The sequence below is a fragment of the Nothoprocta perdicaria genome, unplaced genomic scaffold (genome assembly GCF_003342845.1).
Source record: "Nothoprocta perdicaria isolate Ctin4 unplaced genomic scaffold, notPer1 scaffold_4, whole genome shotgun sequence".
NCBI classification, from domain to species: Eukaryota; Metazoa; Chordata; class Aves; order Tinamiformes; family Tinamidae; genus Nothoprocta; species Nothoprocta perdicaria.
This window is the reverse complement of record NW_020455643.1, coordinates 10,830,874-10,853,585: the sequence shown is the minus strand read 5'-3', so window position 1 is coordinate 10,853,585 and position 22,712 is coordinate 10,830,874. Positions and strand designations below refer to the sequence as shown.

General features: G+C 48.2%; 1 protein-coding gene across 1 annotated transcript in view; it reads right to left on the bottom strand.

Moving 5' to 3' along the window:
* Window positions 1-22,712, bottom strand: part of CCDC50 (coiled-coil domain containing 50) — a 43,048-nt gene that overhangs the window by 16,656 nt on the left and 3,680 nt on the right. The window contains exons 2-5 of the mRNA XM_026045144.1: window positions 8,800-8,862; window positions 7,515-7,644; window positions 3,121-3,211; window positions 21-138 (exon numbers count right to left, since the gene is read on the bottom strand). Of these exons, the coding sequence (XP_025900929.1) occupies window positions 21-138; window positions 3,121-3,211; window positions 7,515-7,644; window positions 8,800-8,862 (402 nt within the window). The remainder of the gene's footprint in view (window positions 1-20; window positions 139-3,120; window positions 3,212-7,514; window positions 7,645-8,799; window positions 8,863-22,712) is intronic.

Genomic DNA, 22,712 nt, shown 5'->3' with positions numbered 1-22,712 from the left:
TTTATTGAGAAGAAAGTTACCTCCATTCTCTGAATAATAACTGTCTTCATAGCCTGGGTGTCCCTGGGATTCGGGGTAGTGCTTCTTGCGCTTTTTTTCTTCCTGCAACTCCTTTTGCTGCAGGAGACGAGCAATGTCCTGCAGAAACAAACAGTCGTTACCTTTCCCAAAATGACATGTACAGATTGTTTTATTCAAATGCACATGTAAAAATTCTGATAGGTTAACTTTCCAGACTTCATGATGACAGGGTTACTTGTTCCTCGCACAGCAAATCTGCATGAGATCTGCATAAATTAACATTTTTTTCCTCTTGTATGCTCATCCTACATTCTTGCCCTTTGCCTCATTTTGTGGCAGTGACTCACACAAATTAACTATCAGCTATGTATGCAATCTTTACCTTTCATTGCATGCAAGCAGGTTATCTTTCTTCCTTTCATCATGCTTCCAGGTGAATACATTTTTAGGTCTGCTCATCCCATCATCACTGCTAGGTTCTGCACATCATATGATCACCCTTCCCCATTGTATTTGGATGCCTTCTGCACAAAAGCAGCAACTTCATTTTAGTGTTAAGCTCTGGCAAGATGTTTTGCTCATTGTCAGTAGTACCCCATATCCCATGTGCAGGAGGCCTGTAACTTCCAATATTCTGCATCTGCGCAAAATGCTGCTACCAGGACCCACTGTCACCTCAGCACTGATGTGGAAGTCTGAATGCAACCCCTCTGTGCAGGATGCATCCAGCTTAGTCACTGATGCAAAGAGCCATCTCAACAACCAGAATCTGCTCTCAACAACGTTGATCGCTGAACTTCGAATCACATGGGAACATGCAGGTTCCCATTTCAGGTTCCTATTCCAAAATCTGCTTCCTCAGGTTCCTATTCCACCTATGCAAGACTCCTTCAGTCCTCTTTTACCATAGAGGTTTTCTGGAACTGCATGTACAAACACAGCCTTTCAGCCAGGTTTTGGAACTTAACACAAGCCAGGTACCAAACAAACAAACAAAAAAAAAAAAAAAAAAAAAAAAAAAAAAAAAAAAAAAAAAAAAAGGGACAAAGACTGTTTCAAGCTGAAGGCTCTTCTTACTAAAAAGAGTTCCCAGAACATGTCATGAACTTACTTCAGATGGGGTGTAATTTACAAAAGCTGTAAGGTGCCAACAGGGAAATATATCAATTTGACACATAAGACTGGAGAGAAACAAAATTGAAGGGGATCTTAGTAAGAAAGCACAATGCAGGGATGCTGTATGGGCTGTAGGCTGTTTATCTTCTGTCGTAGCTTTGGCAGATATACTGTCAAAGAGAATAGCACTCCATTTTCCTAACTGGTTTTCCTTTGAGATGATTAATGGCTCAACAAGGCCTAGCAACATGAATCAGTTCCTTGGGGCTTGCTTGTTTGGGGACCCAAAAGCTCATGAGTCAGAAGAGAAGTTTTGGAGAGAACTGGAAAAGAAGAAGGGAGAGAAGCTGGAAGATACTAACACGGCAAGTTAAGTCTTAGGATGTTATTCATTTAAGCCTCCCTAAACTTAAGCTGGCCAAAACTGACAGACGTGGAAGAAACAAGTGTGCTAAAGCATACTTGGATGTCCAAATAAAAATAACAGCAAAGGTGAGTTTTAGACATTTGATTCCTAATGCCGCCAATGGATATGTCTGGAAAGCAGTCCTTCCCCTCCAGGTGTTTCACAGGGAGCCAAACCTTACTGAAAATCCTTGCAACACTTCCAAAAGCAGCCACTTTGGCCCTGCTGTGGTGCAATGGAGGTTTGTTTCATTAGACTTACAGACCAAAGACCCCTCCCCACCAAGAGCAGAGCCAGAAGAGGCAACAGAAAAGAGGAAGCCTCATTCAGAAGTAGGAGGCCAAGGAAGGGGAGATCTTGTCTTCCCCATCCCACGTCACTCTGATCAAAGAGCCACTCCAGCTTCAAAGACCAGGCTTTCCCTGCACTCCCTTAGCCTAAAGACTCTCTCCAACTTAATCACTGTTCCTGGTCTTCATTTAAGTCATTAATTAATTAAGCTCATTAAGGTGACCTTGTAATAGAGGCTAAGCTCACTTCAGAAACAAATGTCTTTAAACATCCCCAAAGCAGAGGAAAATTTGCTGTAGTGGGCAAGGAAGCCACACATCAATTTGTGCCTCAGGTTTGCCTTGGCAAACAGAGTAATAAACAGCTTCTTGAGAGGCTCAGGATCTTTACAGAGCTGTGCATGTAAAGTGAACCCACAGGTATGAAAAGTATTACTGAAATGCAAAGTCAGAGCCAACACCCTCCAAAACATTGGGTGTCTGCCAATATTAATGGACTTTGGATAGGTGTTGAAATACAAACTTATTCTAGGATTCAGATCAGACTTAAATGGTAACCAGCTTTGTAAAGGGTCTGGGGACAACACAGACTCTATAAAAACAACGAAAAAAAACCCTGACCCTGGCTAAGTTAACCTCTTCTAGCCAGAACAATAAATGTATAAACATATGAGCTTAAGTCACATTTCTGTCTCTCTTGAACACAAAAATCTAATAGTCTGGCATGATACAGCAATTAACAAGCCAGATCTTTAGAAGGTCATCAGCAGACCAGCAACGCTGACCACTTTCAGGTAGCAGAACCACATTTTACAGTTGCAGAAGGATGCCTGTTCTAGCAAAAAACTGCCCTTGCACCTGAAGAGAGACTTTCAGGGGTCATACTCTGAAAAAACAAAGTGAAATTAAAAGAAGGCAAAAGAGAAGCTGAAGGCTGATGGTTGACTGAGGGTCCTTCCCAAGCCTGAAGTCACTAAGAACCATAGCAATCACAGAGCAGGACTGTCCCCAGAGCAGTACATCTTCCTACACATGAGAAAAAAATTCCCAGGCTGCAGAAGCAACTACTTCCCTACTCCAGACCTTTGAGCATCACAATGAGACCTACTTATCGCTTGGCCCCTGCCATCCAAAGCTTTCACAGTGCAGCATCATTCCCTGTATCATTGCTGCGTGAGCAGCAAGGACCAGGTTTGGCACCACTTCCTCGGGCTAGTCACTAGGAGATGCCTGCACTGAAATGGTCAGTGCAAACAGTTCTGCCAATTGTGCAGCTTTAAGGGTTACCTCATCTTTTTCTTCTTGTCTGCGTCGCTGCTCTGCTTCAAATACCAGCTTCACCTGGATCTCCTGAGCTATCTCGCAGTCCTGGCGCTCCCTAGAAGGCAAAGAGACAAGGATTATACACAGCTGAAGTCAGACATCAGCTAGCCTGGAGACAGGGATAAAGAGAGTGACAGAATCCATCTGATTTACACACAACTGTTATCACTCAGTATTACTGCAGAATCTGTGAACCCTCACCACCTAGCAGGACTCCCCGTGCTTACTGCTGGACAAATATAGAAAAGATGTGTCCCAAAACATTCATAACTGAAGAATAAAGCAAGAGCAAGCAGATTAATAGACAGCTTTACTAGAAGAGATGGCAGCAATAAGATAGGGCAGGCCAAAAGAATGTGCAGAAGTCTGCAGACAGCCTACTTCTGTTGAAGGGTTTTTGCACACAGAGTGCCAAAGGAAGAGTTTAGGGGAAGGTTAGTAATTGTTTCTGGGCAGCGGTTTTTCACAAGAAAGCCAGGAAGGAGAAAGTGCAGAAATGCTTAGGGGAAAATGCATTAAATAGGCCAAGCGGAGGCTGGAGGTGGCAGTTCAGTAATGAATGAGAGCTCCTGCTGAGCTGGGGCCAGATAGAGAAAGCAGAACCAGGGCAAAAAGGCAGAAGTGACATAAGCTGAAACAAGGGGCGAGGAATCCATCACCGTGGTGCTGTTAGGGATGCAGGAGCAATGCACAATTGCATTACTTGGGGACAGCAGAAGAAATACCAGAGCAATTAAGACATGAAATGAAAGTGCTGGCAGCGTGGGTGGACAGGCAGGGCTGTATTTCAGAAATGTTATGCAAAAAGCATCTGCGAGAACTGTGCAAAGCTCAGCTGTGTGCTCGGAGGGAGAGCAGCCCAGCCAAGAGGCCTGAAGGATGCACAGGGGTTACTGGTTGGCTGGAACATTAGTTCTCAGCTTGAGCTAGAAGCAGGGCACAAATGACCTGGCAAACTTGAAAGCAAAGGACCAGAATCGAGTGCAGGACAGAAATAAAGAGAATGAAGCAGAGAGAAGTGGCACTGCTGGAGGAGACAGTAGCGTGGCAGGTGCCCCTTGTTTTGTAGGAAGTCAAGGAGAGAGAAAGGAGCAGAAGAAATTAATAGATACAGGGTTGGGCAGGGGAGAAGGTCATTGCATCAAAAAGAGGTTTTAGAAGATAAATGCCACCAGAGAACATCTAATCTGCTAGAAATATGGAAAAGAACACCCAACAGGTTGGAAAGGAAGGTTCTTTATTTCCATTAACTGCTTCTTGGAAGCAGACCTGCTTGAGTACTGCATGCTGTTTATATGCCCTTCCCTCACGAATTTCAGTGTTTGCAAAGCTGGAGTTATCAATAGGTCAAATAACTTCAGGTAACAGTTTCTCCTACCCAGCAAACCAAAGCTACAGTTGAGAAAAACACAAGAGTTTGCCAGGCAGTAACTGGGTCCACATCCAAAGGCAGCGAGACTCTTATAGCAGCAGATCTGCCAAACAACAAAAGATCCTGGCAAACCTGGCCCAAGCAGGGAATCAGGCCCCAGCAAAACTCAGTAGCTGAACACACAAGTCCTGGGGAACGAACTGTCAGCATGCCTAAGATATGGGACCCCTTATGGCCCCAGTCTCAGAAGACATAAATCTAGGTAGAAGATAACTTATAAGGATCAGATGTATCCAAATGCTGCAAGTCTCTATTTCCTCCTGGCACCTGTGAGCAGAGCTAAGGGGCCAAATTCACCAGCACTGACTGACTCAAAGAGTCTAAAATACATCTTACTGCAGACAAACAAGACACTGAAGAGGCTACTCGCATTTTACAGCCAAGGCAACAAGGTCATTGCTTCTTCATGGACAGCAGAAAACAGTAGGAGCAGTTCAAAAGCATTTTCTTGTTCCTGATGGTGGGCACCTTGCAATACGCTGTATCAAGCTCTTTCAAAACCACTGAATAGCACAGCATTATATATTGGGGGGAAGAGGGGTTGTAGCTCAGCATGTAATTAAATACTGAGACTTGATTAGTCATTCAACATAGGCTAGTCTTTCAACTTGACTGAGCATAAGGAAAACATTCAAAGAGCTTTTACAGCTCGTCCTTAGTTTCTTTAATGGCAACTCATGTTCCTATCAAGCCACAGAAATCAGCCTCAGCAACAGAAATGTGGCCATCTCTGAAGATCCCAGCTACTGATGTAAGTAACGGTGCCCTTTACTGCTGGGTAGCCAGGAATACTGGAGCATCAGGGAAATTCTACATCAGCCTAGTAAAGAAGGGGAAAAAAAAGGTAGCTGGAAAGTTCCCATTCCTGTTCACTCTGGCAAAAAATTGTTGCCAGATGCTGAGAGAAAAAAAAAGTGTGTTTAAGTGAATTGTTCAAAGGAACTGCTGATATCAGCGCAACAGAGCTGTCTCAGCACTGGGAGCAAAACAAGGAAGGAGAGGAAGGAGCATTCCCTCATGCTATTTCAGATACTTCAGCATCCTTGATGCCACTGTGCTTTGCACCGTGCAAGCTACTCAGATGTGAGAGAGGCTTTTTACTGAAGCAGGGAAATAAAGTGTGATATTTCCAAGAATTATCAAAAAGAAAAATCCATTTTCTCATTTATCTTCACAAATTCTTTCTTGGGGAATCCAGGATTTATACAATAAAAAAAAAAACCAAACTACCACCATAGCTACATGCAATTCACATCTAACCCTGAGTTTGGAGGTCATTTATGCTCCCCATTTCTAAACTGCCTACCCTGTTCTGCTTCTTTATTGCCTCCAATGTCAAGTTACCCTAGACAAAACAGAAAGCAACTTCAGTGAGGATCATTTTTTGCCAGAATACACTGATCTTTCACAAGGAAGAGACAGTAGGAACATACAGAGAATTAAGGAAGAAAAAGATCCAGTTCCAAAACAGTCTCCAACTTTTTACTGATCTTGCGTAACAGCTCATGCTTTGAGGACTGGAACTGCTGCTGACACAGCGTTTTGCATCCGCAGTTCTGCCTGGATCAGGAAGCTAGCAAATCCCTTTCAGAAAATTCTACAAGAGGAAAAATAGTTTCCATCAGGTAGCAAAAAGGGATTGTCTCTGTGATACATTTTGTTGCTCTTCATATTATTTGTTGCTGTTTATTTCACACAGCTAAAAACTAGCTAGGATAGAGTCAGTGAAATGTAGCACAAACTTCAATGGTGCATGTGTCTTCCCAGCGCTGCCTGGATGTGCTGGTGACAGGGAAAACAGCGGCTGATTTGTAGCATCCCACACTCCAAATCCTTTCCAAGCAGTCCCTTTGAAGCCAGCCCTGTAGCTCACACATCTGCAGTCCAGAGCTCTTGCAACTACATTGCTGTATGTGTCAGACGAACCACGCTGGGTGCAACAGCAGGATTTGTGGGTGGCATCTTGGAGCCTGGACCAGTCAGGATACAGCGCAGCAGCCAGGAGATGTGTCCTGCTTTGCAGGTCCTACATCCACCAGGAGCCCTTTAGAGGACAAGCTACTATCTGTCCTTGTGACCTTGTAATCCCACCGGTGACATTTCATGCCTTTCAAGAGACTAAAGGCAACATGAAAACAAGAAAAGCACCAAAGTCAGCTCTTGCAGAAGCCCAGTTTGGGTTTCCCAGCTCCATGTTTCACTTTGAGGGTCACAGTGTGCAGAAAGCCAAAAAATGAGCTATGGAGTTAAATCTGGCTTGAGATTTTGAACAAACCTGTGCAGAGCATTTATTAAGGATCTTCCCACAGCTTCTGCTGAAGTCAGTGCCTGCAGGAGGTCGTCTGTCCCCAGCACTAATCCCACCACCTCCCCCAAGCAGCCAGAGGCAGCAGCTCCTCTTCCCAGCTTGCTTCACCCTGGAAGTATTTGCCAGCACAAGCAGAGGCTTTCAGCTGGTTAGTGCTGTGGGACACCAAACTGCACTGTACTGAGTTCCTCAAAAGCACATCACCAGGTGCAATGGAAATATGCCACTAACTGCAATTTCCCCAAGAGAGATTTCATCACGACACAGCATTTCAGTAAAGCACAGTTCCTTCTAAGTTCTTCTCAGACCTTAGTCAGGTCAAGCCCAAAGGTGGTGGCCAACAGTGCAACGTTTGCCAAAATGCAGCAGGACATGAAAGCTCCCTTTTCATAGTCAGGCAGGAGAGGCCAAGGCAGGGCTGGGGGTCAGGACCACCAACTCCACCCTGTCCTCGTTATTCCATGCCACAGAAGCAATCACCAATATCTCCCTCTACAGCAATTGATACCACAGGGAAAACAAAACAGAAGCAGTTGAACTGCTGTTAAAACTAAGCAGCTAATTGTAGTGCTCTGACCGAACAGGATGAGCGTTTTGATGGCTCCATCAACCACTCACAGGTCTTTTTGGCGTTTCTGGATTTGAGCACGTGCTTTCAGATCCTCCTCCTCTTGCAGTTGCTTGGCCACCTGCAAGTCATGTTGCACTAGGCGATTTCGCTGAATGTTTGTTGCCAAGTGATGCTCGACTGGAAAGAAACACAGACAGGAATACCCCAAATCAACCTACAGAAGTTAATGGTGTGAAGAAGACAAAGCAAGTGGGAGGGAGATCCCAGGCTGAAAGGAAGACACAGTTTTCAATAGAAAAACATCTCTAGAGGTGGGGGAGTTCTGAACTGACACTACGCTAGCAGCCTGAGATTGCCTCAGCACTGACAAGGGTGCACATTAGCATTTATTACCAAAATAAGATCTGCGTATCTTAATCACAGCCAGATTTATAGTGAATGTTCCTTAGACCTTATATTTAATTTAAAGGGCATGGAAAATTATCTTAGATTAAAAAAGCAAGGGAGGAAAGGACCACCAGAGGCCACTCGGAATGAGCTGAACCTGAACTACTGCTATGAAACATTCCCTAATTCACTCTCAAGAACCTCCAGAGATGGAGCTCCTTCCCCCCACATAATCAGTTCCAGAATCTCACCACCTTTATATTTAGCAACAGAGCAACTCTATCCTAAAGCAAGCCCTTTACCATACAAGGATATTGCCTGCAAGGAAACACAGCTACAAGGGCTGCAGCCAAGAGGCAGCTTTATTTGTGTTTATTTGTTTGTGTCTCAGGTTCTAGCAGCAAGGACTACTCCAGCATGAGCTGCAGCTCAGTGGATCAGCTAGAACAGTATTAGTGCCTAGTGCCAGGAGGTACTACTGGTCTTGGCACCTAGCTAAGCACAGCTACACACACCACCACACCTCAAACCACAGTGTAAATATGCCCCAACTAAAAGATAAGCATGTAGAAAATCTCCAGTTGCTTTTGAAAGTCTTGATGGTGCTTTATTCCTAGACATTGCTAAAGACTTTGCACGGCGCTGAAATCTCACCTGCACTCCCATATGCAATTTTACTATCAACAGCATAAGCAAACTTAGCTCTAATGGAGATCACAAAACTGAATCACCGAAATGCAACTGTCCCTAGGGCACAACGTGAGCTGAGGTAGAAGGCATGGAATAGTGCTACTTGACACTGAAGACAGGAAGAATAATCAGTATGTCAATAAAGAATGAAATGAAATAAAAGCAGGGAAATTTTTTCTTAGCAAAACCAAACAAAAATAAATACATTTTGGGGCAAGTTTGCGTCACTTTGCTCCAAAAATCGCTGCCACTTACTCTCTTGCTCCTGTAGGCTATGGGCCAAGGTATGATCTTCCAGAACAGCGAAGTCTCGACACACTGTACACAGAAACAGAAACACGAGAATTAAATCAGAAATAAAAGAAAGCATTTAAAGAGATACTGGAGAATATACACACACAAGTGCATCTGATTCTTGCTTTCCATCTGCTGAGGCCTGGGCTCAGGTGTCTTTTGCCCTTCCTGCACTTGCAGCTATGCCTTCATGCACTTACTTTTTGGCTTTGTTTGCTAACAAACTTTCTCCTCTCTTCTTTCTACCTCAGGTTTTTCAGTTTGAGGCCAACAGTGCCCATAGGACAGCTGTATCAGACCTTCTGGACAACATCCTGCATTCCCTCAGCCTGAGATTTCCACCAAAACCCATCACTAGCATGCCCAGCTAAAACCCATCTGAAACATTTCTGCCAAAATCACCAATCAACTTAATCTGGCTTCTCCTCGCAGCCACCAGCTCTCACTATGACTTTCTTGGCCAGGCTGGGGAGCCTGACGATAGCATTTTCTCTGCACAAGAGCCTCTGTTCACTGCCAGCACGCAACCTCTCCAGCTCCTCTCTGAGATGCAGAGCAGACCAAGCTCCACGTCTCTTGCTGCAAGACACTACCAAGGGCTCAGGAATTTCACAGCTGTTCCCTCTGTCTCCTGCAAAGCTTCATCAGCTCTTTAAAGTGCCGAGGCTGGATGTCAACCAAGCAGCCGTGGTTGCCCTTGTGAGCTCCCTGCTGGGGCCTGCCACAAGCCGGTGCCCAGGTCACTCCGCTCCACGTGGCACTGGGAACTCCCACTGCAGGGCTGCGTGTTCCCCACGGCCCCGTGGGAGCCACGGCTGGCTCTCCAGGACACAGACCTCCAGTTTGCCCGCGTTCCTTGCACCAGGCTCCAGCCTTGTCCCGTGTGTGTCTGCTGGAGAACGTTTCATTCGAAGTGACCCAAGTCAACTGGCAGAACTGAGAGCTCGTGGGAGCAGCTTGTGGGTCATTACAAATTCCTATCAGCAACAATTTCCTCCTTTTCCAAAGGAGGAAAGTATCAAATAGCACTAGGACTAGCAACGATTGCTGAGGCATCACATCCGAAACATGTTTTAACCCATCTAACTCATCTTTACTGGCAGGGCACATAGAAGTTGCTAATAGAGAAAGATAAAGATCACACCATTTCAATGGCTTATAACATAATTTACAGTAATTGCAATAGGTGAAACTTGCAACCTGAATTTCAGTCTGGCACAATCCACATTTCAAGAAATCACTTTATCTGGTAGCATCGCACTTCCATGCTCTGAAACAGTAACAAAACCCTCCCATCGGTTTTCCCAGGGTTTTGTCATTGTTCCCAGGATTGTTCTTCCCCACCAAAAGAGAACTTAGAGAAAAAAAAAAAAGTCCACAAGGCAACTCCAGAATAAGCAAATCACAAAAACAAGGAGGGAGAAAAAACTGCTAATGCTGAACAGCTACGAGCTCCTAAGACCCCGAGAAGCAGCAGAAACTTCCTCTGGGGAAGGACAGGCCCAGAGCCGACCCGGCGCCGCAGGAGGCAGGGCCCTCTCCAGCCTCCGGACCAGCCGCGTGCACAGGCCCGGTCCAATGCGGATCCATCGGATCCAGTCCGAGGAGCTGATCCATTTACTTTCTAAACCCGAGAAGTGAGTTGCCAGATCTCCACACTTCTCCTGAGAACTAAGGAGAGCTTTTCTTTGCTTCAACCAAATGAATAAATGCACAAAACCTTGCTGCAGTGCTTCTCTCCACAGAGCCTGGGCGGGCAGCAAGGCCAGGCTTGCTCTGACAGCGCCCTGGCACGTGAGGGAGATGCAGCCTTCCCTCCCTACGTGCAGCTGCAACCACACAACTTGGTACCAAAAGAGCTTATTTTGTCCACGAACACAGTTGTACAAAGCTTTTAACAGCATGGTCAGCAGAACCAAGTCCAAGAAAGAGGATTTCTCCAAAGAAGACATCCTAGCAGTGCCACAGTGAAGCCCTGTGAGCGCAGGCATCTCCACAGGAGCTTTCACACATCTCCTGCCCAACACAACTGCAATGCAGCCTCCTTTACATTAAAGTTGTATTTCTATATAATCCCATCTGCTCAAAAATTCCTGACAGAGTCCAAGGGCTACCCGAAACATTTTCAATGCAGAAGCTGTTTCTTGGACAATTAAGGGATTTCAAGGGGGTGGGGCGAGGAGGGGAAAAAGGCACAAGAAAAAATTTGCCTAAAATTTGGTAAGCTTGAAATGTTTTTTTCTGCCCCCTCTGGAAACTCTCAGTGGAAACCCCTTGCAAATTCCATTCTTGGTGAAAAACTGTTTTCTGCGTAGCTGATTTCAGTCCCTACAAGAATTGAGCCGAAAGCAGCGGCTGCTCAGCGAATGTGCAATCAGCCCTTTGCATTACGGGCAGGGATAAGCACAGCTTCTTAAAAAGACACACCAAAAATGAGCTGGAGACCAACTAAACAGGAAAGGGATGAGCTCCATTTAGCACCAGCCTGAAAAAGGAATATTTTTGTAAGGGCTTGCCACTTTCACACTTGAAATGCCCAGGGAATGCTCTCTGTGCACTGCAGGAAAACACAAGGGTTTATTTTTAACTAGTTCCAATAGGCACGGGGGCAATAAAATCCAGGAGCCGGGGCGGCAATGTGGCAGGGGCATACACAGCACCCGGGCAGCCTTGCACTAGGACAGACACGTCAGCTTCCCGCTGAACCGAGACTAAACCGCGACCTGTGCCCCGAAACTGCAATACAGCACATGTGCCACGCACCACGTTCCTGCCTTGTGGCATGGGAATTTAAGGCAATGGCACTGAAATATCGAAACTAGGGAATTCTGAACTTTTTTTTTTCCTGGCTGTGACAAATTAAACTGCTTAATGGCACCTAAGAGGGGAGCATGTCCTGCTTGAGATGTATGGCACAAAGCAAAGGGTTGTGAAGTGCTTTCAAAGCTGCAAGCTCCCATTTCACCCTGAGGCAGCCACCCCTGGGGAAGACCAGGGTTTCCCTTTAGCAAAGCAACAGAGAGAAAGTGAAAATGAACCCAAAATCCCCAGAACAACCCGAAAGCATGAGGGGAATTCATGAAAATACTCAGCATCCGAGAAGACGTGACATTTCCATCATGGCAAAGCAGGGGAAACACTACGAGGGAACAAGAAGGCAGCTGCATGTTCAAGATGTTGCTCTGCACCCTGGCACCTTCACTGAATATCTAGAGGAGCTTCTGACTGTGCATGTTAAGCAGTCACATTAATGTTTTATTATATTCAAAAGACTTCTTGGTTTGGCCTGGCTGCTTTGGAGGGGTGACAAAAGGAAGACAGGGCTTTTGGTGACTGCCACCAGCCCTCAGGTCAGGTCTAACGCAAGGGGAGGAAGGAGCAGCAGGGTAGCAACAGGACAGAGATTATAGCAAAATGATCCTCCCGTGACTCACCGCAACAATGTGCAATTCTGGACCACGCAATTAAGGTTTTGTTGTTGCTTTTTTTTATTGAAGCTTCCTTTAAAAAAGGAAAGGGAACACAAAACTCTAAATAGCACTGGAACACTTTCAATGGGCATCTGCGTATAAATAAATAAAACAAGAATAAACAAACAAAAAAAGCCCACGCTTCCTTCAGCCACAGAACTGAGAAACACACAGCTGAGTTTCGGGAATGATGCTGTCTATCCGAGTGTGTCACACGGGGTGCCTGGTGTTCAGGCACATGGAATTTTATGGAATTGGAGGGGAGGGAGGGGAAATCTTGTCCAGAGAAATGTTACCACTGTAGTCCCTAATACTGAAATCCATAGGTTTGTGAAACTACCACCTGCCTCCACTCACATCAGCGTGATCCCCAAAGTGGAAGTGCACTCAGAGCCTAATGCTCAAGCTGTGGCTGAGAGCTGAGCAAAGACAACACAAAACAGAACCACAAAAAGTCTGCCCAAATCTAGGTTTGTGTTTTTACCACAACTTCCTGAAGGTTCAAAACAGAGGGGGAAAAAAAGTGCTATTTTTAACTGCAATAGTTCCTTGATGAAGTTCATTGCACAGCTGCCCGAACAGCTGTACTAGCAACACGGGGAGGGACAGCACAGAGGCAAGGCTGACCATTTGAGAGCTGCATATTCAAAGATGTTGCTGGAGGACCCGCTGATGCAAGTGCACCCCAGCCCGCCCCGACTTCTCGCTGCACAGGCTCCCACCCTGCTCTGGTCCCCACAGCATCTGAGCTCTGTTTGTCATTCATGACGTCTCTGGCAGACACTGGCTCCATCTTCCTCACCCCACACAGAAGAGCCACATGCAGAGAGGTATCTGAGGTTTTTTGGGGTACTTTCTACCCACAACCAGGCATTTTTAACTGTTTAGTTGCAAAAAAACAAACAAACCCCCACAGTGCTGGAGACACGTGTGCTGTGCAGGCAAGCAGGTGGGAGGGCTGCGGCAGAACCTACATCCTCTTGTACATCCTCTTCTCGCAATGGTTTTGACCAGTCCCAGGAAAGTCTCGTCTCCTACACTGAGCTTCATCCTAAAAATATAGCATTGATTTTGAATCCTTTTTGATGCATAGGTTGCTACAAGCTTTGTGGAGAAAGCATGGATCCCTTTAAAAAAAGTCAAGTGCATGTAGTGTTTTACTGCATCCACAGACTTGCTTCATCTAGCTTGTCCCTCAGGCACCTATTAGAGATGGTACCTGGGTCTCAAAGATTAACAGCCCCAAAATCCCACAACTTCTGGTCCTTCCTCACTTCCTATAGACCAGAGCTGAAAGTGCCACAGGCCACAAGGCAGGAATCATGATTGGTGTTTTGGCCAGTCTAGGTCCCTTGTAAAGCAGGTCCCAAGGCAGCAGGCACCCACAGCCCCTCGCAGCCCTCGGCCCGGAGCACCCTGCTGCTCCGGCCCCGCTGCACTGCCCAGACCCAGACCCCATGTAGCACCCACCCCAACCGCCCCATCTCTGCATCCACCTCGCCAGGGCCAAGTAGCAATGAAGCCAGTTTGTCTGCTGGGGCAAAGCCCTAAGGCAAACCACTGCCCGACGTGAATTGCAAAGCTGGTTTCTTGAACCTATGATGATTATCCCACCAAGTTCCAGTACAGAGGGATGGAAAATGGGACGAGCATTCGTGATGTGCCTGCAGCAGGGTGGAGGCAGAGCTCAGGCTCCCGGGTGCTGGGACTCAACTGCAGCTTCCCAAAGGACACGGTGCAGCATGGACTCCTGTGGCTCCTGGGGGCTGCTCATCAGGCCCCTTTGTGCCTTGCTGAGGACGCTGCGTTTGGCTGCGCAAACACCGTGTCCAGAGGCTCCTCCAAGGGCGCGAAAGGACGGCGTGCGCGCACAGTTCTTGCTTTGTGCTGCTCGGGCCGCTGGCAGCGCACGAGGCACGGGGGAGACCTTTCATCAGCACCAGAAACTTGGCCGGTCTGGCTGCCTCTTGCTCATTCGAGCACATTATTCCCGAGTCCTGTCAGCGTGAGAACAGTGCGCAGAGGAGGATGAGAACATCCTCTTCCGAACGCGGTGAAGGGCTGTCAGTCTGCCAGGTGGCAAGAGCTGGAGGACACCTGCGACCGCCTGGCAAGTCGAGGGGCGATAGCAAAGGCAGAACCTTCCCTCAAGAGCAGACCCTGCGCTTGGGGCATTGAGTCAGGCATGAGTGCAGCCGCACACGAGGCCAAGGGAGCCAGCCCTCCTTTCTCGGAGGCACGTATCCAGCAGTGAGGTAAAGGCTAAATAACTGACACGTGCACCATTTCTGACCATGCCTGACCTTGTGAGGCCAAGTTTCATCTCCCCTAGTCCTCTTCGCCCCAGGGTAGTCGCTACCAGCTCTTCTCTGCAGAGTTTGTACTGGCATGGCCCAAAGACAACGGAGAAAATCACAATTCCTCTTTTCCCAGTGGCTTCATATCTGGGGGGAAAAAAGAATCCAATTTCTATATTCCCCAACTGTGTGTCTATGAAAGGAGCCCGTGCATGTTCCCCGCTGTAAATTGACTCGACTTTCACGTCTCCGGGCCCTGGCAGAGAGCCAGCAGATGGTCATGCAGCAGCAGGGCTGCAATCGGAGAAGCTACAACCAGCAAGGCCAACAAAGCATGAAAGGTAACAACAGGTTTATGGGAGCCTGATAAAGCCAATCTGTTTCACACTTGGCCTGGTCAGGGCCATCGGCTTCTCCAGCAGCAACAGAGCCTTCCAGCTACAGGCACTGGCCACTTTGAGATCCAGGAACCGCATATGCACATTCCCAGTATTTCTCCTGGGCCTTGAAAACCTTCTCTTGGTCCCCACTGCCTCTGCACTCCCGGCTTTCCTCATCTTGTGCTGGATAAGTGACAAAATAAACTAGGTGGTGTGAGTCATGCTTGGTGTAGAGCATCTGCAAGTCCTGAATCCCAAAGTGAAGGACAGGAGGGAGGGAAAAGAGAAGAGACAAAATATGTGACATAGGAAAAAATGGTTTCATTAGCTAGAAACCACTCTAAGGCCCACACAAAGCTGACAAATCAGTGAGGAATTACGCTGAGAGCAGCAGGTGCAGTCTTTCTCAACCTAATGGTCTCAAGAAGATGCTGAGTTATTAAAAACTTGCAGATCACACAAAAAAAACGCTGAAGCTTCATACAGTTCCCTATCAGCCGGAGCTGGTCAGGCCACTCCAAAGTAGGTAAGTGCTCCAAAATCTACCAAAAGTTTCCCTGAATTAAAGGTAATGTGAACGAGCAGTGACCCAGCTGGAGGCAAGAAAGCCTCCAGAGGGAACCTGCAACCCGGGCGTTTCCTGCTCACCTCCAGCAAAGCAGGAGCAGAGCAGCTCTGCAAGATAAGCAGCCTGCCCTCGCTGCTGCTCGTTTCCTTCCTGCTTCTCCCACTGCAGCAAGAGATTCCCGGGCTCCGCGTTGCGCACAGGCGGAGGCTACCCAGGACACGTCTGGGCTCCAGCAGCTCGCGTTGCGCAGCCGGCATTCCTGGGACCTTGCTCAGCGTCTGCAGTCGGGGCCAAGGAAATCAAAAAGCTCCCAGAGGGAAGGAGAACGCTGCTCTGAGGCGGAGGGCAGGGCTGGGCAGCCTGGGGAAGTGAAAGAAGGTTTCTGCTCCGCAGAGCAGCCCATCTCGCAGCACTGTGAGGTGCACAAGGAGGCAGCCCCGCTGGGATTGACTCGCAGGGTCGTGGCCCAATCCTTCACGGGCCAATGGCCACAGTAAGAAACATCTCTGTAGAACTGGAGCTTTATGGGCAATCTTGGTGCAAAGCTACCAAGAGATCGGGATTTGGGAAGTGGGTTAATCTCTCTGCTCTGGAGCTAATGCTCTGAGGTCAAGGGCATACAGAGACTTTTGTTTCTGCCTGCAGTATTCTCCATCAATAAGCTCTCACAAGTCCAGCCAATGCTTTAAATATGTATATATATATATATTTTTTTTTCTATTTATTTGTTTTGGAACCTATTTTCAGGGACCGAGCCTCTATGTCAACTTGCCTTACAATAGAAGTCTACAGAAATCTCCCATCATGAAATGCCTTCTCTGAGGCAATGTGTTTAGCATTTTCACTTCTGCAAAGGTGCCTGCACGCTGTACTGTAGAATGGTCCTCCAACCGAGATAGCATCTGCTGAACACCCCAGGGCATCGGATGGTATAAACAGGAAAGGGAGATGCACAAGACAGAAGAAAAAAGAAACTCACACCACAATAGACCTCAAGAGGTCATAATAAATCAATCCCCAACCACAAAGCCTGATAAAGTTTATCATTCCACCTTTATTACAGAAAATGCCCATCATTTTTAGATAACTGTACCCTATATAACTTCTCCTGCAATCGTTCTGCATAAAAATAACTCTCTCTCAACCTCTAGGCTTAACACAGCCCACAGCTCAGGAGTGCTAATGGCCACATCTGTGGTTTTCAGAAGAAAATGGTGAGTTGGAGCATTTCAGGCTTGGGCATTAATGTACTTGAAAATGGGCTTGATCCTTGATCAAGAGTCCTAGCAAGATATGCTTCAAAAATTCAGCTCCTTGAGGAAGGTCGAGTTCAGTCCTGGATATGAAGCCCCTGAAGTCACAGGAACCTCTCAAAAAACCTGAGTCCTGTAGTCAACCTTGCTGCTATAGTTGCTGCCTCCTATTCCAGAAGTGATTCCACATGGGAGCTACTGAACATATAGACTCTTTTGTCACTTTAATGCAGAAAGGAGATAAGCTACTCTGTGTTAACACATAGGCGCCTCTTGCCACTACCTGCCAGACTCAGAGCACAACTTTATCTTCTCCAGAGCTATTTCTTGAGCAGTCCAGTGTCCATCAGCATGTACAGGACTGCACAGCCCCAAAAGGAAAAGGTCACTCAGCCATCGCACCACGGACCATTAGTAAAACTCACAGAGACAAAAATCAAGGCAGATACATCACTCGGATCTCTAGTTCGACGTGACAGCTGGATAGCAGAGCCCAAGCAACCACACATTTTATCCAGAATATTTGTGACTTAGTTCAGCCTCTGTGCAGAGGAAGTTGGTCTTAACTACGGAGACTAAGACTCTCCTCTGTAGTCATCCTCCCTGGTATCTGACACAGCTGCAGTTGACTCAGCCAGCTCCCATGGACTCAGGAGCCAGCACCAAGTATGTGGTATGAACAACTAGCAATAAAATCAGAGAGAAGTTTTCCAAGGGGTCAAGCTCCACCAGTGCCCCACAATGACAGATCACAGCAGAGCGAACACCACCACGCCGCCAGTTGCATTTTACCCTCGCTTCACCCAAGGGTTTGCTAAGCACCTCAGCAGAGGATGGGACAGCAGCTGTCTGCACCAGGAAAGGTCAACATTCTGGTTCAGATGTTGAAGTTGTCAAAGGTGCCTTCAGAAGCTCCCCCATCAACCACATCGTACTGCACTTTTCTGCAGCAGGGACAAACAGGACATTGTGACAGTTTTTTAGCTCCGAGTCCAACACTACTTGTTTAAAGTGATACAAAGGATGGGAAAGAAAAACACACACAGAGTAGCCACCCACTCAAAACACTCTTTGGGTGTGGAGCTTGCATCTCAAGAGATCTGCACTACATGAACTCCCTCTCCACACATCCATCTCAGCAGTGATCACTGCATTGTGCTTTATCTGTTAAAACTAGCTTTAATTTCAGCATTTTAAGCTATTTTCTTTCACACAAAACTACTGGAGGTACACGCTGGATTTCCCAGATTGTTCTCCACTAAACGCAAGCCTACAGCCCTTGCTCAGCTCCTGCCTTCCCTGCACAGGACTGGCAGTTTCCCTGCAGTTCAGGACAGCATTCAGGAGCCCCAGCAACCTCAGCGTGGATGCTCTGCTAGCATCTCTAAGTCCTCAGGATCAAGATGCAGGGAATAAGCTCAGAAGGCAGCTCTAGGGAGCGGGAGGCAGAGCACCTGGAGCCTGGCTAATTCAAAGTGTCATCTCTCCCAAGCTTTCCTCTTGCTCCGTCCTAAAAGACAACCTAGCAAAACACAAGGGAGACGGGATTTAGCAAGAAAGCTCTCACCACTCCTCTGATACAGATTCAGACAGTTTTTGTGACTGATTATATCAAAATAACTTCTTCTGAAAACCTGACCCCCACGTAAGAAGTGCCAGCTGTCAAAAAGAGTTCCAGTTCCTCCTGAAACCCCGCACTGTGGTTTTACACCACTAGCACTCATTTGGAGAAATAAGCACCTCTACATGGAGCAAAGCAGAAGAAAGACTTTCTTGAAAACACCACTTTTCTTTCAGTGCTTGGCTGTCTAGAGCCAGGCCTGAGACCGGTAGCTAGAGCAGAGCCACAGCTGGAAGGACAGACTGCAGCACCAGAGCACACACAAGCCAGATTTTATTCAGACAAACCAGCAAAGCTCCATGAGGATGGACCCCGAGCAGCCTCCTGGCCTTGCTGGAAACCTGGTTAACTGCTGCATCTCAGTAGAAGGTGTCAGACCGATGCCACAGTCGGGCTGCTGTCCAGCACAGGTTCCTATCCACACGCTCCTTCCCTAAAAGGCTGTGCCAGGTTGCCTGGCTTCTCCCCTCTGCACCCACTGCAGAGGAACCTTCTCTGCAGGTCCCGTCCACGAGGACACCCTTCCTGCATCTCACACGCTGAGAATGCTCTGCTGCTTTCCAAAAACCACTCTTCCTTGCTCCGTCAGCTCTCGTTGGGTTATCACCCCCCACCAACTTCCCCTGTGTAAGTTCTCCAAGCTTATATTAGTCATCTCTGGAGAACACCAAGTACCAAAGCTGGCCCTAGACCAGCAAAACCTTCTCATCCATCCACAGAACAGTCACGGCTCTGCAGGGTCAGAGCACTAACAATACATGTGCCTCTTCCTGCCTTTGCTGTGCGCTGGCACCCTGCCCTGAGAGCAACTACTGGCTTAAACCACTGCACATGAGGACAAGAACATGTCCCTGGTCCCACAGCCAGACAGCAGCGAGGCAACACTCAGCAGAGACCTGGAGCAGACTGCTTCGTGCTCAGCTCCAGGCACCACAAAGCACGAGACAGAGGCAGCCTGTCAGCCTTGTAAATGTCTGTTCCCCGAGGCCAAAACACACCTCTGCTTCAGCCACACCTTTATAAAGATTAAAACCAGGACATAACAAGTTCTCTTGTTACGCAGCCAAAGCTGACAGTCTGGGCAGTGCCAGGAGTAAAAGACAACTGAGTAACTTGATCAGGTCTGCAGACAACCTTGCCTCTTCCCTTCCACCCCAGAGCATGAGGGATGTGGGAAACACTAGTCAGGCTATGCAGAACTAACCACGGTCCAGCCCCGAGCCCTGCAGCTAAGGTCAGGAGCGGCAACCTCTTCCCAACATAGGCTTCCTTCGGAAACCTGGCGCCGAGGGAATCGCCGGCAGGAGAGAGGCAGCGCTCGTTGTGCCACGGAAACAGCCCACACCCTGGCGCTTGGAAAATTCCCAGGTCTTCCCCTGCTGTCCTACATCGCTCCAGCCCAGCCATTCACTCAGTGGTCCTGCCAAAAATGCCAGGAAGCACTACTGAATTTGGGACAAAAATCCCCCCCACCTCCCGAGTCAGGCAGCACCCCATCACAAAACGGGTTTCAGAACAGAGGGGAGAAGTGCCCTTCTACCAGGTTCCCCAGGTTCAGCTCAGCCATACCGGGCACCGAGGAGAGGCTCAGGCGCTTTCACAGCGCAGAGCCGCCCCGTGCGCCGCAGGAGGCCGCCTCCGAGCCAGACCCACAGGGTCCCGGCCAGCCGGGCAAGGACAGCCCCGCGCCCGGCACCTCTCCTGCTGGGTCACACTGCAGCATCTCACCCTGTCTAGCCGTGCGGGGCCCATGCCACGTCCAAAGCCTCTTCTGGAAGGGCTTCTGCAGAGAAGCACCTCTCACTGCCAGGAAACACTGACGTCTGCATTCAATTCCTTCCTATCTTTTGTCCCATTATTTCTTCAGGACAGTGACAGGCTGACCCGAGAAATGCCTGTCACACAACTCTTTCAAATATTCGCCTAATCATGTCTTCTTCCCTTCTGTCATCACTTACTGAATGCTATGCACTTAGCCCATGTACCATTTCCTCTCGAGATGATTCCTAGCTCAGTAGAGCTGTTGGGAGAGGGGAATCATGCACCCCCCCCCCTATATATACATATATATATATACATATATATGAACTCAAAGCTCTGCTGCGTGCAGTTATTTAAGTCATCTTCAAAAAGAGAAGCAAGAACAGTGCCTTGTCACCCCACTTCAGCTTTCCGTCCTGAACAGCACTCACCACAGCACGGCTTGCCAGGAGCACCCAAACCAAGCCACTGCCAACACTGACCCAAAAAAACCTAATTATTATCATAATCACATCAGCAGCAGACCATGTTAGCATGCAAGCGCAGTAATCATCATCTAGGCTTCAAGAACCTGACACAAACCCCCCAGGCACAAACAGAAGGACTATGCTGAGGGTCTGAGCAGGGTCTCCTCTGTGCCTCTTCCCAGGACCTGTAACATTCACTGCAAGGGCTGATGATCTTGCAGTGAATCCACACAGCACCGGGGCAACTATTTATTTATTAATTTATGAGCTCCTAAGCTCAATGTTTGCTGCATGCAAGGCTCCCGACAGCCCTGCCTTGCCTTGGGTTATCTCCTACCTGCGCAACATGGGGCTACACCCTCTCCTGCCCCCAACAGCCCGAATGGTAGAGGCTGAACCCGGGCTTATAACTGCTAAGCCCGGCTCTATGTTACTATGATGCCTCTTTCACACAAAGAGGCTTCTCTCCTGGGAAGGCTCCAATTTCTATTTTAAAAGGGAGGAATAAATGAAGTGCCAGGAGACTTCCATGAGATCTGATCATATTTCTGGGGGATAAGCCAGCACCGTGAGGTGAATGTGGAGCATCAGTGACACCCGTCAGACTCTGGGGAGACAGGAGCTCTGCTTCTTGGACCAGGAGCACAGGGTGTCTGCCTCGCTGTTAAAAAAGAAGCCAGCAGGAGAAAGGGAAAGAAAAGAGAAAAAAAAACAGGTTTTTAAAGAGAAAGTCAAAAGGGGAAGCTGGCTTGCACGGAGTGCCATGCAAGAAAGCAGATTTTAACCCCCTAAACTCTAGGGCAGTTTCTTTCCTGAGGCTTCGGTCCAGCGCAGAGGAGCAGCTGCAGCTCAGGGAGCAGGAAAGCGGCCCAGATGGAGGCACCCTGGGAAGGGGGTGAGGAAGCAGGGAGGGAAGTGTCCCTTTGTCCTTTAAATCACCCCGTTCATTTCAAGCTGGATGGCCCTGAGCAAAACAAGAAACAAGGCACATTCCAGCAGAGCAGCAACCTGAAGGCATGTCCCATCATCTTCTCAGGACAGATTTCCTTGCACAGTTTGAGTGAGGGTCCAGCTGGTCTGTCCAGCTCTTGGTGACAGCCACCTCCAGCCTGGCACACAGGCACCCTCAGATGTTGCTCATGGTCACAGGAAATTAAAGATTAAACAGAGGCCACAGGGCTGCCTGCAATGCACTGGCCGGCTGGGATTGCTGCTCAGAGACCCACAGAGGTGACAGCCAAGTCCCACCATCACAAATGGGAAAGGGGTCCCAGGCTCCCCTGCCACCCCAACAGCCAGGGAAATAGACTCCAACCCTCACCCCAGACCTAAAACTCCACTGCTTGTCCGTAACTTAGGAAACGCCTTTGCCTGCAGAGGAGGTTAACCTGAGTCTGGAAGCTCCTCCCTGCTAAAGGCCTCTTTTGGGGCAATCTTGTCACCTGTGGTGCAGTGTCCCCACAGCCCACTGTGGGTTTGGGGGTCAGCGGGAGGCAGATCTGCTTGCTCGGGGCTGAGCGCTGGTGCCAGCGGCTTGAAACGCTCATCCTGCCCATCTCCTCCGCCAAGCGCCGCAGACACACAGCAACCGAATGCGTAATAAAACTTTCGTCCTGCTTTAGCCAGCAGTGAAATGAGTCCTGAAGCCTCTGCTACTGAATTCATGCATGCAGGGGGAAAAAAAAACTCCTATTACGCAGAAGAGCTGGACATGAACCAGTGACCTAGAAAGAAAAGCCTTTATGGCTGAGTCTGTCCTACCACCCTCCACCTCCTGGCCACCCTCGGGCCATCCAGCTTGCCTGAATTTTTCAGAGCACTTCTCAGAGGAAGTCACAAAGCAGAGGGATGTGACGCTGCACATCATGCTACCAAAGACAAGCAAACAAACAAAGCAAACGGAGCCAAGGGGCACGGTGCAGGTGGCTTTGCTGTGACCAGGCTCATCTTCAGCTCCAACCCTTGGCCCTTCAGGCCAACCCTTGCTTCCCATGAGGGAAGCACAAGTGGTAACACCTCATCCCCCACAACCAGTTCCCCAAAGAACCCTGAAGCAG